Source organism: Lissotriton vulgaris, chromosome 2_1, assembly GCF_964263255.1.
Source record: "Lissotriton vulgaris chromosome 2_1, aLisVul1.2, whole genome shotgun sequence".
Taxonomy (NCBI): domain Eukaryota; kingdom Metazoa; phylum Chordata; class Amphibia; order Caudata; family Salamandridae; genus Lissotriton; species Lissotriton vulgaris.
In genome coordinates, this window is record NC_141687.1 from 451,905,563 (window position 1) to 451,925,673 (window position 20,111).

The 20,111-nt window shown below is 42.1% G+C and overlaps 1 protein-coding gene across 5 annotated transcripts in view; it reads left to right on the top strand.

Moving 5' to 3' along the window:
• Nucleotides 1-20,111, top strand: part of GULP1 (GULP PTB domain containing engulfment adaptor 1) — a 2,138,858-nt gene that overhangs the window by 1,789,798 nt on the left and 328,949 nt on the right. For all 5 annotated transcript variants that reach the window (XM_086955346.1, XM_086955349.1, XM_086955345.1 and 2 more), the window contains one exon: nucleotides 4,914-5,051. In XM_086955346.1, coding sequence (XP_086811472.1) covers nucleotides 4,914-5,051 — 138 coding nt within the window. The remainder of the gene's footprint in view (nucleotides 1-4,913; nucleotides 5,052-20,111) is intronic.

Consider the following 20,111-nt stretch of genomic DNA (forward strand, 5'->3'; position numbering starts at 1 on the left):
AGTAGAGTGATGCAAAGTAGAACAGAGAGGCATAGAGTGCAGTGTCATAGAGTGCATTTGCAGTGAGTGCAGTAGAATGACATATAGTAGAGTGGTGCAGAGTAGACTGCTGTGACAGAGTTCATGGCGCAGAGAATAGCAAAACAGAATTAAGTAGCATAGAGTTCAGTGACAAAGAATGCAGTGTTGCAGAGTAAAGTATTGTAGTATGCAGTGGTGTAGAGAAGAGTTGCATAGAGTGCATTGGTGTAGAGTGCAGTCGTATAGAGTTGAAAAGAGTGCAGTGGTGTAGAGTAGAGTGGCATAAAGTGCAGTGGTGCAGAGTAGAGTGTTGCAGAGTAGACTATACTGGCATACTATGCAATGGTGGAGAGTAGATTGGCATGGAGTGCAGTGGCGTAGAGTGTATTGGTTTTGAGTAAAGTGGTTTACAGTGCATAGGCGTAGAGTGCATTGGCATAGAGTGCAGCAGTGTGGAATAGAGTGGAGTAAAGTGCAGTGGGTAGAGTGGAGTGGCACTTGATAGAGGGCAGTGGTATAGAGTGGCATGATATAGGGTGAAATAGTGGTGTAGAGTGAAGTTGTGTAGAGTAGATTAGTTCATGGTAGACTTAGGTGGCGCAAAGTGCAGTGGCATAGAGTAGAGTACAGTGTTGTGGAGTGAAGTGGTGCAGAGTAGAATAACATGGCTTGGAGTGGATTGCTAAAGAGTGCTGTGGTGAAGAGTGCAGTAGGGTAGAGTGCATTGGCTTAGAAGAAAGTAGTGCAGAGTAGAGAGGCGTTGAGTTGAGTGATGTAGGGTGAAGTGGTGCAGAGTAGAGTGCAGTGACAGTGTGGCATGGAGTGGCGTAGTGTAGATTGGTGCAGAGAATGGTGCAGTGTGGAATGGTGTGGAGTAGAGTGGCATAGTCTCTCCATCTTCCCTTGAGGCACAGATAAGTGAGGAAGCTTGGCACACCTTTATGTATTCTCTCTTTAGCAGTAGAAACTCCAAAAATCTAATTATGACTTTGGCTAGCTCCTAAGTTGACAGAGAGGCTATTGTAAGCTCTCAGACTGCGGCAGTACACTCTGAAATAATCTGCAGTATGAAAAGCCTCTAGGGCTGGTGGTCCAGATGGTCTGCCATCTGTTGTGTACAAGAAGGATCCTAGGAAAAGGGACCTTCAAATGGTTAATGCCCACAGGCATCCTCCCAGATTCGCTGCACGGACATCTCAAGGATTTTTGGGGTGCTGGGCCAAACGTATTTTGGAAGATTTGTGGATCATCTTTGAATTTATGATCCAGTTTCATCTCTTTCATATCCTCTTTGGCCAGATCACAGACAGTACACAGACACACTGCTTCAAATTCTAAATGTGTTTATATCTAATATTCAGGGATAGTGATGTATGTTTTCAATATTGTAACACAGTAGAAGCTCACTTATACTACTGCAAATAATCTCTGGAAAACCCTCCCATTTCTCATATGTCTGATCCTGTTTAGATCTAAAATAAACATTTTTTATGGAAGTTGCATGACATAAAAACACAACATTTGTCTTCAAAATGGCTGTAATAGATTCTCACACAGTCCAGTATCAAAAGTCCAGGCTGCAAGATGCTTTAATAGGGTTTGAGCAAATACGTTAGAATTGATACCAAGCAAGGAAATCAGAGGATAGTTACTAGGCTGGTCTGTTTTGCCTTTTTTATGAATAGGCTTCACTATGGCTACCTTCCATGAATCAGAGACATTTTAAGACAAGTGCAAAATGGGCTTTGACCCAGTGTCCCCACCTTTCAGGGGGCCCTGTGATAGAGCCAGCTCTGTTCTGCAGGGAGTCTTGCCCTGATGACCTTGAATAATTCTTAAACAGATTGTTGCAAATAGCGTTTTCTTTCATTTATTTTTAATCTAGTTAATGTGTGAGAATCTATTACAGTCATGGAGTATAAGTATTTGGGTATGATCCTCACAGGCGATTTAAGATGGGACAAACACCTGGCATATAGGAGATTTGTGCTGACAACTGAAGTGAATAGCTTGAAACGTTCGACCACAAACACAGCAGTTATATCTTTCAGCCATTAAGCAAAGCGATACAGGCCAAATTAATTCACAAGGCCCTATATAGAGCAGAGGTGCTGGCAATTGATATACAGGTCACATGGGGAGGGTTAGAAGGTAGTATTTTGAGATCACTCCTTGATTTACCCAAAAATTTAATGGTTTAAGCTATAAGGAGGGAGTTGAGAACCATGCTCTCGAGTGCTCTCACAGATGCCATGTGATTTCTTTTAAATCAAAAATGGAATTCCCTGTAATAAATTACCAGTGTTAGTTCGCCCTGAGGAAATGCCAATATTCCCTGGTAAGAGGAATCCAGTGACAGTTATGTTGGAGCTACTAGGAGATCCTGATATACATTTTGAAGGGAGCAAACCAAAGCAAGCCAGTCAATTAAAGAGCATTCCTATGCGCTGCCATGTGGAAACGAGCTGAAGTGAGCATCTTCAGTATTTGAGGTACAAGAGACCTGCAGTGCCCCTGCTAATTTCTCAGTAGGACCCAGACCTTTTCCCATATCAATACTGTATCCCAGATAGGATTTTGCTAAATGAAATCCTCCTGAACGAGGGTAGGAATTGACTTGGGATGGCAGGAACAAGGGCTGAAAGTGAAAATAGTAGAGAACCATGGTCACTGTCCTTGTAAGCGGGGTATAAAATACTCAGGGCCAGATGTAGAAAGCCTAATTACGGTCAGTAACGGCCGAAATTACTGAATTTCGGCCGTTACCGTCCGGAATTAGGCTTTTCAGATGTAGGTGGCCAAATTGTAGGATTCAGTAAATTACCGAATCAGTAACTTAAGGAATCGGTAAAACATTCCTCTTTCCTAAAGATTAGCCCGTCTTGTCTGACTGACGGAGCAACTAGCTCTTCTGACAGCGCGGGGACACACTGACAGTGTAACCAGGCGCTATACAAATTCAGAAATAATAATAATAATAATAAATTATAGAATTCTTAACATACCGATTTGGTAAATTACCAAATCCTTAATGTGGAAAGCACTAAAGTGAGTGCTTTTTACATTAAGGATTCGTTATTCACCACCAACTATTAGTTGGTGGTAAATTCGGAATACCTTTTAAAAACCAATGTTGTGCTTTTTATTCAGTGCCATGTGGCAGACATACATGCCCTTATGTGCACCCATGCATTTTGACACTGCCCAGATTTTCGAGAAATCGTAAATCTGAGGCAGCTTCAAAAACTTACACCTCCCCAGGGGAGGCTGAAGAGGCACAACAGGGAGAAATATCTTTATTTCTCCTTGTTTTTCCTTTTTCTGCAGCACACATCACAAAAGGAAAAAGCCTATTGTGATTGTTTTGTGCAGGAAGTCTTCCCGTAGATACGGCGCATTCCTACCCTTTTCTTTTACCAAATGGCAGCGCAGCAGGGAGGCCCTACAGTAAAACCTCATATATAAGGCTCTTAACCATTCCAGGCAACACAAATAAAACCAGCAAATGGAAAGCAAGCAAATGGGAGTTACAAACCCATTGGTAAAGAACGGGTGCATGTATTCCGAGGGAGGTTTTCTGAATGTCTCTAGATGTCATTAGCAGCTGGTAGTTTTCGACAAAAAATAGTCCCCATTAGTGAAATAACATACTGAAAAAGTGGAACAGGCTTGCAAAATGGGCATTTTCCAACTTGTGAAGACTCTGAGTATTATTAGTGTTTTGTAAGATATGAATGACTGCATGGATCCTTTCGCACGGATAAGAGCTTGCTGCAGGCAATGTTTGTTTTGATCTCAGGGAAATTAGCAGGAAACCCCAGCCCGGCAGACCATAAAACAGGCCCATAAAGAGCCCAAAACCGGCCCACATGCTGACGTGTTAGAGATGCCTTTCGGGCACTTCCCGATAGAGATGTTTAAAGGCGTGGGCAGTGGCCCAGGACCCCGGCCTTTCAGGGGCCCCCTCTTTACTGCCCCAGCTCTGTTCTACAGAAAATCTTAGTCTGAAGACCTCGAATAATTCTTAACCAGATTGTTTTAAATAATGTTTTCCTTTAATTTATTTTTTAATGTGGGTGATGTGTGGGAGATTTTATAAGACATTTTGCAGAGGAATGTTTGTTTTTCAACACCATGCAAAATACATAAACAAAGATTCTGTTAGATCAAAACAGTACCCCACATATGAAAAATGGGCGGGCCACAAATAGTATTTGCAATAATATTAGTGAGCTGCTCTAGTATTATAATATAGAAAACACATGTTACTGTACCTGAATATTAGATGTAAACACTTTTAGAATTAGGACCAGTAGGTATGTGCAGGGAAAGTGACCTGGCCAAAGAGAGCATGAAAGAGCTGAAATGTGATCATAAATTCATAGCTGTTCTAAACAGGGGCTCCCAAATTACTTTTGGCCCAGGGCCCCTGAAATCAGGGGCGGCTCTAGGCTCATGGCGGCCCTGGGCAGTGATCGTTGGTAGAGGGCCCCCAGAAGAGGGGGTCCAGGCGGGGCGGAGCGCGTAGGCCAGTGAAGAGGGGGGGGGGGGTCAGGGTGTTTGGAAGTGGAACAGAGCCGGAGGCTGCCAAATCCCTACCAGGGGCCGCCACGCAAATATGTATCCATCCTCAGAGGATTATTATATTAAGGATATATATTGGGGTGGGGTGAGAGTGGGGCGCAGCTTAATGTATAGGTGAATAAGCAGGTCACTATCGTATCGATGCGGTTCGCTTATCTATAGAGCCGTGCTAAAACATGGTGGAACATTCCATTTTGCTGTCTTCCAACAGTGCCGCCCCATAATTGCTGAACCAGCAAAAGCTCTTCATTGCACAAAATGCTTCTGGCAATCAAGTGACTCACTTTCTTTAAATGTCTTGTTTCTAGGAAATCCTCCACAACTGTCAGCTGCATAGGATATCTTTCTGCGCCGATGATAAAACGGACAAGCGGATATTTACATTCATCTGCAAGGATTCCGAGTCAAATAAGCATTTATGTTACGTGTTTGACAGTGAGAAGTGTGTAAGTATTCCATTTGTCTGGTGGTGTTTCTTCTGCCTTACACGAGAAAGGCTTGGCTGTATGCCCATCTTATGTCTTGGGACCAGATGGAATCAGCAGATGGTTAGCCCTGCTAATGAGTCCAGCCTGACAAGAGAAATTGCTTTAAGAGGCTACCTCTGGCTCTTCCCCTGTGCACACAGACGTTTCTTTAAAGCTCCAGTGAATTGGAATACCTGACATCTGCCCAAATTATGCTTTAAACTCTGAGGTGCCCCAACATTGTATTTGATCAAAACATGATATGTTTAAACTAACAATGGGGTTCTGAAAAACACATATTTCTGGTTACCAATTTGCTGAAGAGCAACTCATATTTTTCATTTACTAAACAAATTCACCCAGAGCAGGTTTGCCCAACAAACATCCAGGCAGACCCCATCAGAGTCAGAATTCAAGGCAGTCACTGACTATACATTGAAGCAGAATTGGGATGGCCCTGTGAATATGGGGGAGCTGGTCCAGATCCTAGATGCATAGATGCAAAAGGCCCACTGCCATTTTTAGGTCGAGCCTAGGCAGCACATGTGCTGCTCTGCTGTATTCTCTGCCCATATTTGTCATTGGCTTGTGTCATTGTCCTTAGTACACTGTCGCTTTTCATCGTTCAATAGGCTTACTAGTCCCTCCTTAGTACCACCTAGTCCCATCTTGCAACCTCCCATAAGGACTGGCACTCTTACGTGTGTTATTACAAGGTAGGCTTTAATTACAGGCTCTGAGCACTATTTCCTTAAATAGTTTTCACCTGGCAAGACATGCTCTCTCCTTTTTTAATAGCACGGCACGCAACAGTGTCGGCCGCTCCTGCTGTTTATTTGTGGCCCCAAACTCACCTACATGTTTTTGTTTTGTACTATTTATTCACTTTATTTTGTTGTTTACAAGTCCCCATGCTGCGCTTTCATGCTAATAGAGGCCGCACTCCACGTTCTTTAGATGAGGCCGCTATCAAAGTTTAACCCAGGAAGGAGGCCTTTTACAAAAAAAAGGAAAAGCATATGTTTGTCAACCTGACAAACAAATACTTTTTTTTGTTTGTTTGTAAAAGCACACCATACCGCTCTTTTACTTTAATGGTAGCCGCGCCCCTTTGTTTAGATGTGGCCCATCTAAAGAAGGGGGTGCGGCCTCTATTAACAAGAAATCGTGGCATGGGGAGCTTGTAAACAGTAAAAGAAAATCCAATGCAATAGATGTTGCATTTGCGAGGATTTAAGCTATTGTCATTTATAATGACAATAGCTCAAACTCTCTTAAATGTGAGACCTATTGCATTGCAAATGCTTGTTTTTCTTTTATATACGTCTTTCTCTCCAATTTGATGACTTCCTGTCTGAGGATATGCTGAGAGCATGCAGGTGCCCATGTGAGAGAGAAGTACACATGTACATAAGGGATTTCTATAGCACGGCCCAAGCTGCTCAGCATTGGAGCACTCTACTCCAATGGAGATGTTGCAGCGGAAGAATGTTTCAAGGAGCAAGGAAATAGGGACGTCAGCAAGGAGCAGGAGCTAACAGTGGACAGGGGTGCTATTTGGGGCCTACAAGAGGGTCCAGAGGTGAGGACAATGTTTGAGTGCTCAGGGACATTAGAGAATGCAACATGGATGACATAGAGAACTCTTCGGGTGTGGTCTGGCAACCTGGGGCCTTTTCATGAACACTTGTGCTAGCTCCCCTCAGCTCAACTGTGCGCCTGTGTTTATATATTTGCAGTGTCTAAAGCTTGTCAGCCAGTTATGTCTCCATGCAGGTCGTCATGATTTTGTCAAAGAAACATCTTGTTTGGAAGATGGTGCAGGCTAGCAAGGGAGGCCATTGAAGTTCCATCAGGCTGGGGGAGACTTGGTCCTTGATGTGGTGTGCTGCTGCATATAGGATGCCCCTGAAAGGGTCAGAGGCAGAGCATTTCCAACATCTAGATTGACAGTGTAAATGTGATCTCTTTATATTTTTGCATGGAAATGTGCTCTATATTCTGAAAATGTGCCTTGGGTACAGCTTTCCTGGGCAGATGTGAACACGTCCTATTGACTACAGGCTGGAATATATTTTGCAGCATTGTACGATGTCAAGGAAAAAGGCACATACAATGCAAATGTTCATTAAAATGGTTTATGGGAAGCGTTGTACAAGAGAGATGAGCAAGTAGTACTAGTAGGAGAACTAGTGGAAATATTCGTAAGAAATCCACAGTCAGTTCTCAGAATCTGTCTGGAGTAGACGAAGAAGAGTTATCTTGATATCCGGTAGTACCTAATACTTCACTCTGCATATGTATTCTGCGTTGGATATTTACTGGTGATATAATATCTTTTTGTTAAATCTCCCCTTGCAAACCAAGCCCTAGTTATTGGTTAACAGTTTTTCTGAGTTATTCAGTCTAATGATTACCTGAATATATCTCATTTATTTCCCTTGACTGATAACATAGGTACCAAGTGGCTGAATGTCATGTGTGACACATTCCGATGGTCCCATTTTTTTTAGTTAATTGTATATTCTATTCCGAGATCTACGTCTGACTGAAAGTATTACACATGACATCTGGCCACTTGGAATCAATGTAATAACACAAGCACAGTTCATATGGATATGGGAAACTGCTGGATCTATGAGCTACTAAGGCACCTGTTGATTGTACTTAGCAGGACATTATTGAATTGACACAATCTAGCTATTGGAGAGTCCTAGAAAACCTTCTAGGACTCAGATAGAACAAACTCCCTCTATTCATTATTAGGTGTATCTTCCTCATTAAAATAATACTTTTAACTAAAACACTGTATGTTTTTTTAATTCATTTTCCTCCCTAGCATATGTATCCTTAAGCTTCATAGATTACTTTTCAAACTGATATAGATGGGAGTGAAGCCAGTGTATAGTGGGGCAGATTGAATCACTAATTTAGCAAAGTTAGCCTTGACAATACCTAATTTGGAGAATCATCAGTTGGTATCCTGTACTCAGTATGACTCATTTTTGTTTTGGGAATATAGCTCAATACTCAAATACGTTGACTAAGAGCACTTACTCAATCTTGAAGATCAGACTTGATGATGTAATGTGACTGGGAACAATATATTGTTGAGCACAGGGAAGGCTTGAAAGAGGTGAGCCAATAACATAAGACTCCAATATACATATTCACCATTACTTGACGTATAGCATATCCAAGGAATCCAAATTATTTTTGAGGGAGGCGCCATTGAGGGGTTGTCAAGTATGGGCCTTGTCCCATTTGGGAACTTGTTTCAGAGACATGCTTGTTAAATTTGCTAACTTTGTAGGATTGGGGTAACTTTGATGATCAACGATCTCTTATATTATAGGTCCAGAGTTGAGACCATTTTTCACAAGCGTCTCTGTTTTTTATATGGTAAAAATGCCACAATTTACAAGCAAACAAGGCATACTTGTTTCTCGGCCATGTGCATCAATCATGTCATGAAGTCCTAATCCTCGAATGCAGCAAAAAACCCAGTTGGGATGAGGCATTGGTTATCGTTTAGGTTTGCTTGAACAATTGGTATGCTAAAACCTGAACTTTTAGGTCAAAACGCTCTTCTCCATGGTACGCCCAAGAACTTGCAGAGAAAAAAGTCTGAAAAAGTAATTGAGACAGACCAATGACTATGAACCTAACAGAACTCAAGGCTTTCAGTACAGGCTGCAGACTATTTTTCATCTCACCCCAAAAAACAACACCATGAAGCAACAAAAAGAAGCAAAGCATTCTACAAAGCTGGCAAGCAAGGCACCAGCCCTCACCAAGTACCTACAACACCACACTTACACAACATATGCAATGGCATGAATCACTTCTCTGAAAGGAAGCAAAAAAAGTTGGTCCTCATCAATAACACAAAGCAATCTTCCAGTGACCCTGCAATCCCACAATTCTCCACCATCACGTGGCCATCCTTTAAACCATATTTCATTCTACATAACTCAACATGTTCAACACGCTTAAGGCCACCAAATAGGAAGATGACAAAATTGTTAGGAATAAGTGTAGTGTGAGGAGACAGGGACTTGCTCTAGAAACTACACTAGAATCATTTTGAGACTGTAGTAGACTGGCCTGTGGCAGCTGGGGCACTTGACCTGTTAGCCTGGGAGGTCAGTGGGTGGAACTTCCAGATATTGAGTGGCAGCACTGCATTAAAAAACATGTTTATCTCTTCAGAAGGTGCCTGGTAACTTCTTGTGTTGTATTATCTCTTCCACTGTGACTATGGTTCACTTACAATATCCATCCATACTATCACCATATTATCAATACTATCACCATATTATCCATTTGCTTTTGGGTTATTATTTGGCTTTGTTTACTGTATTTGTCCCTTGCTTTCTTTATCTTTCCAGGATTGCTTTCACCCTAGTGTTTACCCTTTCTGAAACTGGCATCCTCCAGGTTATGGCTGTCCACAATTTTGATTAAGCATAACAATGAAAACCTCCTTTATTATTGCTACGGACTGCAAAATTATTGTAAATATTTGTTTGTTTCTCACATGTTTAATAAATGCTCAGCATTAACCCTAGAGTGAGTACTTTGAACTTTGAGAAACATACACCAGACAAAACCATGGCACTGTGGCCATCTGTTTTCTCTGTTTTTCCCATTCACCCTCCCCTCCAAAAATAGGTCCTTTGATTACTCACATACGGGCAGTACCATGTCCTGTGGAGTGGGGTGGATTGTTATCGGATTTGGCCATTCAAGTCCTGAAAGTCCTGACAATTCCACCAGCCTCTGATTAAAACAAAAAGTTATGAGTGAATTACTTGAATTAACTTCAGACACTAAATAATTTTTCTGGACTGCAATCCATCTAATAACTTTTTTGCCCACCTTCCACCTCAGACAGGAACCCGCCATATACATATCAGTTTTGGTACTGCTCCTGTAGAAATATTCTAGCCAGAACTGCCTAGCCTGTTCCCTTTGAACATGAATGCAAGCAACTCTAGACCCATTTTTGCCTACTTGGGCCGCATCAGTAGGGTACAGCTTGAGTCGTGAGGCACAGTGAGGACTGCCAACCTCCATCACATAATTTTTTCATGAAGATTACCTTGCACCCTTCCTGAGTATAATACGTGCCCCCAATACATCCGATAATACAGAATCAAGTTTAAAACAAGGAAGATCCTTCTTGTATGGAAGAATCTCACGCTAAACCTAGATGATCTCACAACTCCTTGGACCCAGATCATTTTGCAGACTTCATTACTCCTGAGAAACATTACCAAAACCGCTTGTTGATCAGATCAGCAAAAATAACCTAGTACTTGTCTACCAGCCTGTCTTCAGACCTTGCTACAGCTACCTAATGGGCCCTCTAGACCTGGCTGTTCGAATAAGCCTCTAGTGCCTGCAAACGCCTGGAAGAGGTGTGGCGCAGTGGCCAGGGTGCCTGACTCTGGACCACCGGGTTCACGGTTTGATCCCCGCACCGTTGGCAGGTCAGCCCAGCACCATGTGACTCTGGGCAATAGCTCTCTTAATCTTTCCAAGGGTCCCCAGCACCGGGAAACCACTTCGGAGGTAGCTGTGCGCTTTACAAATTCAAGGTTTATTTTTTTTAATTTGTACCTTACCTGGTGATTAGCTGCGCTTTATAAATCCTAATTGATTGATTAATTATACCCTCCTCTTAAAAATTACAACAAAAACTGCCTTTTGAACCTCTTCAACCTCTCAGCTGATTTTGATACACTCCAAGCTCTAATCAACACTTTGAAAGAAGGTATGGATTTCACTCATATGGTCCTGCAATTGTTCTCCATGTACCTCAGCAATTAGCACCAGGTCTACCAATTGGAAATCTCATAATACCAGAAACTTCCCATATCCTGTGTAGCCACCTAAGGATCAACTCCCGTTATCTTCAGCTCTTTGCATGGAACGCCTTTGCATGTTACTAATCACCAACAAGGAAATCAAGCTCCACTAGTAGATTGATGACACATAAATGTATCTGAAACTCTCCTTCAGAGGATAACACTTAGCAACTTAATTCCTGCATCATGCAAATTTAGAACTGGATACCTAGCAACTATTTGAAAAGACTTCAACTGATGATATTGGAATTCCTGTTCTTCTCCAATAGTGTCAAACTACCAGGGTTTGAAGTCTCGTTAGCCAGTATACATTTCTGCAGCTTCAACCCCCCGTAGACTACAGCTTCTAACTCACTTAGTATCACCTGTCCTTCAAGGAACACATCATTAAGAAAGCAATAATCGTATGGTAGTAACTGTCAATACTGAAAGATCCAAACCATTTCTACTTGAAGCTGACTTCCTTTCAACAGTAGAAGTCATGGTTCGATTGCCACCTCGGTGGAGGCATGGTTGTGCTTGCTCACTGTGCGCCCTGACAACATTTGCTCCCCATCAAAGGCATACTGCAAGCACATTGCATCTCATCCTATTAATGCCCTAAGGAAAGCTGATCCCATCACCACAACTCTGAGGGAACTGTTTCACTTAACAGGTTGGTATCATAATCAATACACATTGCATCACAAATAAAGCTCCCAGAAACAATACCTCTGGGCACCAGGTCTAGAAATGACCCATGGCTGGATGTTAGCACTACACATTTCAGGAGGTCAGTGCTACTCAAGGAGATAAGTCATTCTCAGATTAGAAACAAACAACTGTAGCAAAGGAAAGGTTAGTAGGGGAGCCTTCTCCGTTCTGGAAATATAATTTTGAAGGACATCCACATTGATATCAGAACCGATTTTACCCTATGGTGATTGAAAAAGAAATTGAAGTCTCACTACCAATGTACCCGTTTGGTATCCTTCCCCTCTCTGGCCTTTTATAGCATTATCTCTAGTGTTTCCTGAGTTCCGTAGGTAGACTCATGCTTTGCAAGTACCCAGACCTTCACATACATAGATGTATGTACATATTTATCAAATACAGGCACAAACAGTTGCATTTTAAGAATCTGTCCTATGTTTATGTTACGTGCAAATCACTTAACAAAAAACATAAAGCAATGTCTTGGACTGCAGTTAACAATTTGGCAACATGCTGACTGGCTTTATGCATTTGGGATGGGACTTGCCATTGTTGGAGCATTCTGTAGTATAAATTGTGAAACATTTAGTATTATTACCCACTGTTCCACTGGTGATCCACCTTGAACCTTTCAAGAGATTCCAAAACAGGGGGTTGGAGGAATGTATTTTTGACTTGGGCATAGTCCTAATATGAATACAAACTGGAAAGGCGTTGCTGCCCATCTGTCACTCTCAAGATCTGATACGATGGCTTTAAAAACGTGTTATATTTAAGCAATGTATGCAGCATTCCTAGTATAGCTCTACAAAAATGTATTTTCCATCCACTGTGTTGTGTGGGAGAAAGCTGCATCATCTTAAACGATGGGTGTCTTATTCTTGCTTTTTGTTGTAATTTTTTTGCGGTAAAGTTGTACATACCATTAAAAATGTGTTTTGCCGAGCATTGCAGAGTGCGCAAGGCTTTCATTTTCTGTCGGACTGTAATCAAGAATTGAGAGAAATCTTCATATTGATAGAAGAATGTGACCTCTTTTGAGAATGTGTTTTATGTATATTTTATGGTATATCATTTTTAAGTGCAAACCTCGCCAAAGACCGGGGAATACTCAACATCAATCATAAACTAACCATAACATGTTGCAATCATCATTTTGTTAAAACACAAAGAGAAATAGAAAAAAAAGCAATCCCGCAGAAAATTACTTACTCTCCAAATGTTTGAAGTATCACAATCAATAACATGATTTTTGTAATCACAAGCATGAGGAAGATCAACCATAATTAAACATAAAAGGAGCCCTTAAGGGTGACGTATTGCATGAAAAAAGTAGCTTTGAGGCAATAAACTAGCAAATTGAGTGTCGAGAAATTATTCTTTTCTTTACACCTTTTTAGAGACTCACAATCCGTGTGAAAAAAAGATTGTATTTAATTTACATTCCAGAACTACAAAGAGTTTTGCAGTGGTTGCTTGCTTAATTGACTTTGAGGTGCGTTGCTTGGCTGCTGAGGTATTGTATTTATATTGTTTTCTTTTTCATTGTGCAATCTTTACCTATAGCTAATTTATTGGTTTTCAGAAGAAAATATCTTCTTGCTTATGATTAATTTTCCTCTGTTGAGGGTGTTACGCTTTCATTTTGTTTTAGGGTAACAAGGTCAGTAATCCACTTAATATTGTCCCCATCAAAGAAAAATATGATGTCTGTGTTTCTTGTGTTGCATTTGTGGGTGTTGAGTCTTTTTCCAAACAAGGTATCTTTTTTAGTGGTGATAGACAATGAGAAACGTTATTTATTTGAATGGTGTGGTTTGCGGCCAAACCAACAAGCACTCAAATATGGAGAGATGAGGAGTGTGAACTTACTTTTACGCAAGGGTGTTTGATAGATCATGGCCACCCATCCTTCACATTCTTAAATATGAGCATGATACAAAATGGGGCATCCTGTTTCAAGGAAAAGGCTCATCCTGATCTGTAAGGAGGAAATGAAATAGGTTTCTTTAATGATGCATACTCCTTTGTGGTTATCATTTATGATGTTAATAGGACATTTGGCATGAAACATACATTTAGATTTGATGTTTAGGATAATGCATGGCACGGTTGCTTATGTTAATGTTGGTTGTGACAGTGGATGAGAGTAGGGTTAGAACAAAGTGGCTTGCCTTTATCTAACCTCTGATCAGCTCATGCTGTAGTTAATTGTTTTGAAAGAATTGGCTAATGAGATATGGACCGTTGGCAAATGTTTCAATTTCTATAAAAATTACTTTGGAGGGTGACTCCCTTAATTTACATTGACCAGAGTTGGCTTTTGTTGGGAAATATGACCCGTTAATCATATTTGCTTAAGCATGTGTATTCTGGAATTTTTAACATATTTGGTACTACTGTGTGATTATTTTGATAGTAAAGTTTATAAAAAGCATAGTAGGTTACCTCTTTAAGTCCATACGAAATGATTGGTAAATTCCCTTATGCTCCTTGAACTTGAGGGGCTGTGGGTAGCTTTCCAGAAAATGTCTGCCTAATCTCCCCATGTGGAGCCAGGGCCTCAGGTCTCTCTCTACTGCACATTCCGGTGAGTGACTGGCAAAAGGGGACTAGAGCATTAAGAGGAACCACTACTGAACAGGGCCTGGGAAAACACAGCCCAGTGAATGACAATGTCCAAATCTCCTTTAAAAAGTTGACTCAAAAGTGTGCCAAAGAGGCACCAAATTATAGCCATGCACTCCGATTCGGGGAAACTCCATGTAGTGGTCAGAGTAAGCAGAGAGTAGCTATCTAGAGAGAAGTGCAAACCCCCTTCCTGATAACCCCACACAGAGAATGTAGAGGAAAGATGGATTATTGTAAACGGCCATCATTTAGCACCCCGTAAACTCAATGAGACAAGTAAAGGGATTCTTTGGTATGGTCAGGCTTCATCCTATCTGAGGGTTTGCAGAGCCCTGCGAGAGTGGAGTGCAAAGATAGCCCTGATAGGAGAAATTTCGCTTTACACTGCTGGAAAGCTGTGCACATGTACACTGATGATGGGATAATGAAGGCAACTATAAGGCTGTGTGGAGAGTCACAGAGCAGTGATCTAGAGTTTAAAGTTGGTCCATGAGTGATGCTTTAGCCAAGAAATCAGCACTGCTGATATCAATTAGGACCTTCAGTGATATTATAAATTTGGTAGCATACAAGAAAAAACTACTGATGGGCACCAGAACAAAGCATTTGACCGCAACATCCATTAAAGTGATTGGGTGCAGACCAATTTAGGCCCTTGGTTTTTTGCTTTTTGAACTAACCGGATTTTGGATCTCTACTATGAGTTAGCCTTCCTAACTGAGTCTCAGTCACTCAATGAATTGTTAATGTTAGTCACTTGTGCCCACCTTTTAAAACAATTTGCAGTTGGGGTAAGAGGCTCTGGGTCAGTTGAATGTGAACATGTTCATACACAAGTGTGCATATGTGTGGAGTGAATTAGTAGGATTACTTTCCCACTCCCCCTGGTATATGTGCACAGGTAGCTCCTATGGAGTTGGTAAAGAGGCTCTAGCTGGTTGCACGTGAACATGTACATCCACCTGTGTGCATATGTATGGCCCCAACGAGTAAGATTACTGTCCCTGCAGCCTATTATCTAAACGTAGGTAGCCTGTCGAGGAGGGGAACCTTCATGAATTGATGATGGCCTGTTCAGGCCATATTATTTGAGTGGGAATTCATAGGGTAGGGTACAGCTCCAGTGCTTAACTAAAAAAATTACATTTAAGACGAAAGCTGCCCCAAAGTACAGTTTCCCCATGTGTCTGGAGAATAGAGTGATGCAACAATTCCATGGTAAGCAATTGTATGGCTGCACATACCACATTGGTGTTATCATATTACATTCCTTCTGGTACTTCAAGTTTTCCACAACCCTCTCAGCTAGCTCCTAAATTGGATTTTGTCTTTGAATTACCCTGTTACCAAGTTAAATACCCTTCTGGTCAACAGGGGAATCAACTCCTTCCCCAAACAAGAGAGTTATTTTGCAGTGATTAGGCCTGTTCCTGATAGAACAAACTGTGGGGATAGAGTTTGTATGTGCCAACGACCTTATTCCGCTTTTCCAGGCCTGGGATAGCTCATCTCAAGGACAGCACGAGTTCAGTCAAACCTCTTGAGTTAATCACATGAGCTGCTCTTCTGCAAAGTTTTGGAAGTAAGGGACAAGGCAGTTGAATCAGATAGGAAGTGTACCTCAGGCTGTCAGAGAGCTTATTCAAGAGGGCAGTTGAAGTTGTCATCTTGAAAAGTCCCAAAATTCTATGAAAGAGGGTTGGGGAAGGGATGGAGTGATGATGTATAAATATAGGGCTGGAGAGAAGTGCCTACCTTTTGGAACTTTCCACTCCCACTTAAAAACCTCTGCAAAAGGGAGAGATGGAGAGAGAGAAGATGGACTTCACAGGACCTTGAAGAAGACCGGGCCTCTCTCTGGAGTGCTGGGACACCCTGGTCTTGTGCTAAATGGGACTCTGTGGATCCACCTCTTCAGAGGCAGAACCAGTGGTGCCTGCCCCACTTCACCCTTTGCGGTAAAGTAGAACGGTGAGTCTGCTGGGGTACACTGGAAGAGAAAAGCTCCCGTGGGACTTCTGAGGATTTGTACTGCAGGTTGGTAACCCTCATCATAGAGGGCCAGTTTATGGCACACTGGTGCCCTGCGAGTGGCCAAAGGAGGCTGTGGAGCCTGAAATGAATAGGCAAGGAGCATTTTCTGTCTTGAGTTCTGCAGGGTGCAGCTGAAGGAGACAATCAGGCACTTTAGATATGACAGGTCCTTGGCTAGGAGCAAAGGTTATGAGAATGGCTTGAGCTCTTTGTCTTCTGTTGGAGAGCAAAGTAAAATAACTCCTAGGAAACTTAAAACATTTTGAGGCAAGACTCTTGAAAATAACCCTCCTGTTGGGCTACTCATGGGTGGTCTAAGACAAAGCCAGCCGGCTCCTGCACTGGCAGGCTATGAGGGATTCAGCCACATCTGTGACACTCACTCATGGTCCTCAACAAGATAACATGGGTGTCCCTCTTGAGACAATGGCACCCATCTACATAAAAAAACTCACTCCTGAAAGCATACTGTTGATGAAAAAGAGACAGAAAAAGTATTTTTCTGCAATGTATGGCTGCTTTTAAAAACTAGCCCTGGGCAAAAGAAGCACCCCAGAATCATCTGGATTAGATAAGTAGGGGTTGGGTCTTAGCATAACTACTCCTAGTCTCAACCTTTTTGGTTATCTTTCTTACTAAAGAAGAGATACCAACTTTTAAAAATAGGACTTTCATTTGTGCCATGTGGACCAAAACATTGTGCTCAAATAAGGAGGGAAACAGTTACAGGCACTATTTGACGACATGGACATTGAAATCAGGGAAGAAGCATCATGACTTTGCCAAAATCCACCTCTGTCTTGTTGGTACCAGAGGTGCCAGAAGTAATGATCTTTGAGAAGTTGGATTTATCTGCTTTAAACCATTTGCAAAAGAGGTCAAAATACCTCAAAATAAACTTCTCAAAAGCCCTGTTTACGGCAATCTATGATATAAAGAACACAAAATCGATAGTAATTAAACCTACAGACATAGGACACTGATCAAAGAAGACTACCTAAAAAGAGGATTAAAGTGAGTCTACCAAAGGGGGCATTGATGTTAATTGGACATCAATCCAACCTAGCAAGTACAAGAAGACATTAGAGCACTTCTTTCCAAGGCACTTGATCAAGGCTGGATAGGCCCAAGAGAAAGAGAATCTCTCAAGACCGATAGCCCTAGAATACTGGCACTGTGCCTCTTAATAATTCATAGGGATGCAGAACACCCTCCAAGGAGAACAGGTTACAGTTGGACCTGATTCCATTTTGCAATCATTTGCAAAATATGTAGATTTTTGTTTCTTGAAGCTATTTAGCAAAAGGACAGACTTCGTTGAAGGTTGAAGGACAAATAATTGATCGACATTTCCAAACCTGGGAACTCCAGGTGTGCTGTCTTTTTATACAAACATACCCTGGGAGGAAGCATTGGTAGTGATACAACTATATTCAGGCAAACAAGATGGATCTTTTTAGACCTGGCTCCATTGGCGTGGGTCTCCCTTCCTTTTTTTGCAGTTGCCTCCTATGTTTTTCTATGTTTATGCTGTTCTAGATGCTTTGAGCACTTTGCCACTGCTATTCAGTGCCAAAGTGCAAGTGCTCCCTATTGTAAATCGTTGTATGGATTAGTAAGTCTATGATTGGCTATTTGGTTTACTTGTCAGACCCAAGTACAATGCACCTTGTGTTCCCAGGGTCTGTAAATCAAATGCTGCTAGTGCACTGGCAGCACCGGTTGTGCCACCAACAGAAGCGGCTTGTAAAACATGGCTGAGGCCTGCCATGGCAGAGCCTGTGTGCAGTCTGGGAAAGCCATGCCGATTTGGCAAAATGCAACCACTTGCCAGTCCCTAAATCTTCCCTTGTCTGCATGTTAGTCAGACAAGGTACCCCTGTAGGCAGGTGCACTGTATGTGAAAGGTAGGACATGTCCTGATGTGTGTGGCATGTCCTGATAGTGAATTACAGCCAATTTCATTTTTCACTACTGCAAGGCTATCTGTTCCTATAGGCCAGAATGGGCAGTTTGATTATAACAGCTTATAAACATAACTGACCCAGGGAACAAGATAGGAAAATAAAGTGTAGTATGCCTGCACTCAGAATGTTAAAGTGCATCTGTTAGTGTGGGTGATTTTAACATTCTGTGTTTGAAAATACCATTTTTAGAACATAGGAATTTTCTTGCCTAACCATCCAGTATGCCTGTGCTAGGTTTTTGTATTCCATATCTGGGTTGTGAGTGACAGGGGGCTGGAGAGGGCGTTGACTCCAGCAGTGTGATGAGTCAGGGCTGGGCTGAATAGGACCTTCGTTGAATAGAAGGTCGGTGGAGGAGATTTTCTTTTCAGCTACCTGGGCCAGGTCTACCTTCAACAATGCTGTCTCCACCTCCTGCCAGGAAGGAAGGGAAGACAGAACTGTTTTTAAATCTGCCTTCAGAGTCAAAGGATTTAGTAGCATAAACATTGGGGTCCAGACCCCAGAACTTTAGATCACTTCTGGGAATCAAGACGAAACCAAGAAAGCTGAAGGAGGAGACTGCCCCTGTGCTGTTTCCTGTTTGGAGTTGGCCTGCAGTGGTTACTTATTGCCAAGGAAAGGAGAAATGGAACTTTGTGTGTACTTTATCATCATGATTAAGATCTCCAAGGACTTGAAGCTGAGCTTGCCCCCTGTTCTGAAGTCTCAGGGCCACAAAGACTTCACCACCAGTTTCCCTGAATTTCCTTGCTGGGAAATCAGAGAGGTGCCTGCTACTGTTTTTGGGACCTCTAGAGACTGCGTGGTGATGCTGGGAGCGCGACGTAAAGAGAAAGAAGCATGTCGCTCCCGCAGCTGTTGCCGTCGCATCACCGGAGAAGCGTGTCGCCGAATCAACTGTTTGCCGACGCATCACTGGAGAAGATGTGTCGCAGGGCCTGTCGCGGCTCCAGAGTCCACCGAGTTCAACGCAGGGCCGTCGGGCGTGCACATATCGCATCCAAGTTGTCGCATCGCATCAAAGATGCCATTTTGTTGCAGCGCACCGGATTGTCGCATTGCATCATGTCGCCATCTTGTCGCTTCGTAACCAGAATGTAGTAAGAAACTGACGCATCACCTCCTCTCCGGTAAGGAGCCTGCGCATCACCTCCCCTGCGCTGCAGTAAGGAACTGACGCATCACCTCCCTTGAAGCAAGGAACCAATGCATCATCTTCCCGGCGACCCTTTTGTTTGTTTTGCGCTACGTATCCAAGGTACTTTTTTTTTTATTTTTTATTTTTATTTTTATAACCAGGAAAACAAAAAACAGGAGCAATTTTACTGCAGTAACAAAAAATGAAAAACAGACCATAACAAAGAGAAATAAAATGTTATCTGTACAGCAGGTACTACACATTGGGCCAATACTCAAACAAAAGAGGAAACAGTATGTTAAACAAGGTCAACATAAGTACAGCAATAAATATTTCAGACAAGTAGTATATAAACATTAATTTTGGACTCAACCAATGCCGCTAGGTATAATGCCTGCCTTCCATCTAGTTATTGGACGCCAAAGTGCCTCCCCACGAGCCCTTGTTTTGGCTCCTCTTGTTTCAAAAATAGCAGTTTCAAACCTATAAACTGCTAGGAAGCGCGCTAGCCACATCTGAAAGCTAGGAGGATCTCTTTCTTTCCAGCGGGTTGATAAGATAAGTCTTAGTACTGCCGTACCTATAAAAATTAATCTTTCTTCAGATTTATTTAAATTTAGAGAGTAATCATGTCCTAGTAAAAAATAGAGTTTCTGATTCTGGTATTTTGTGATTGAATACCTCTTCCCAAAAAGCTGCA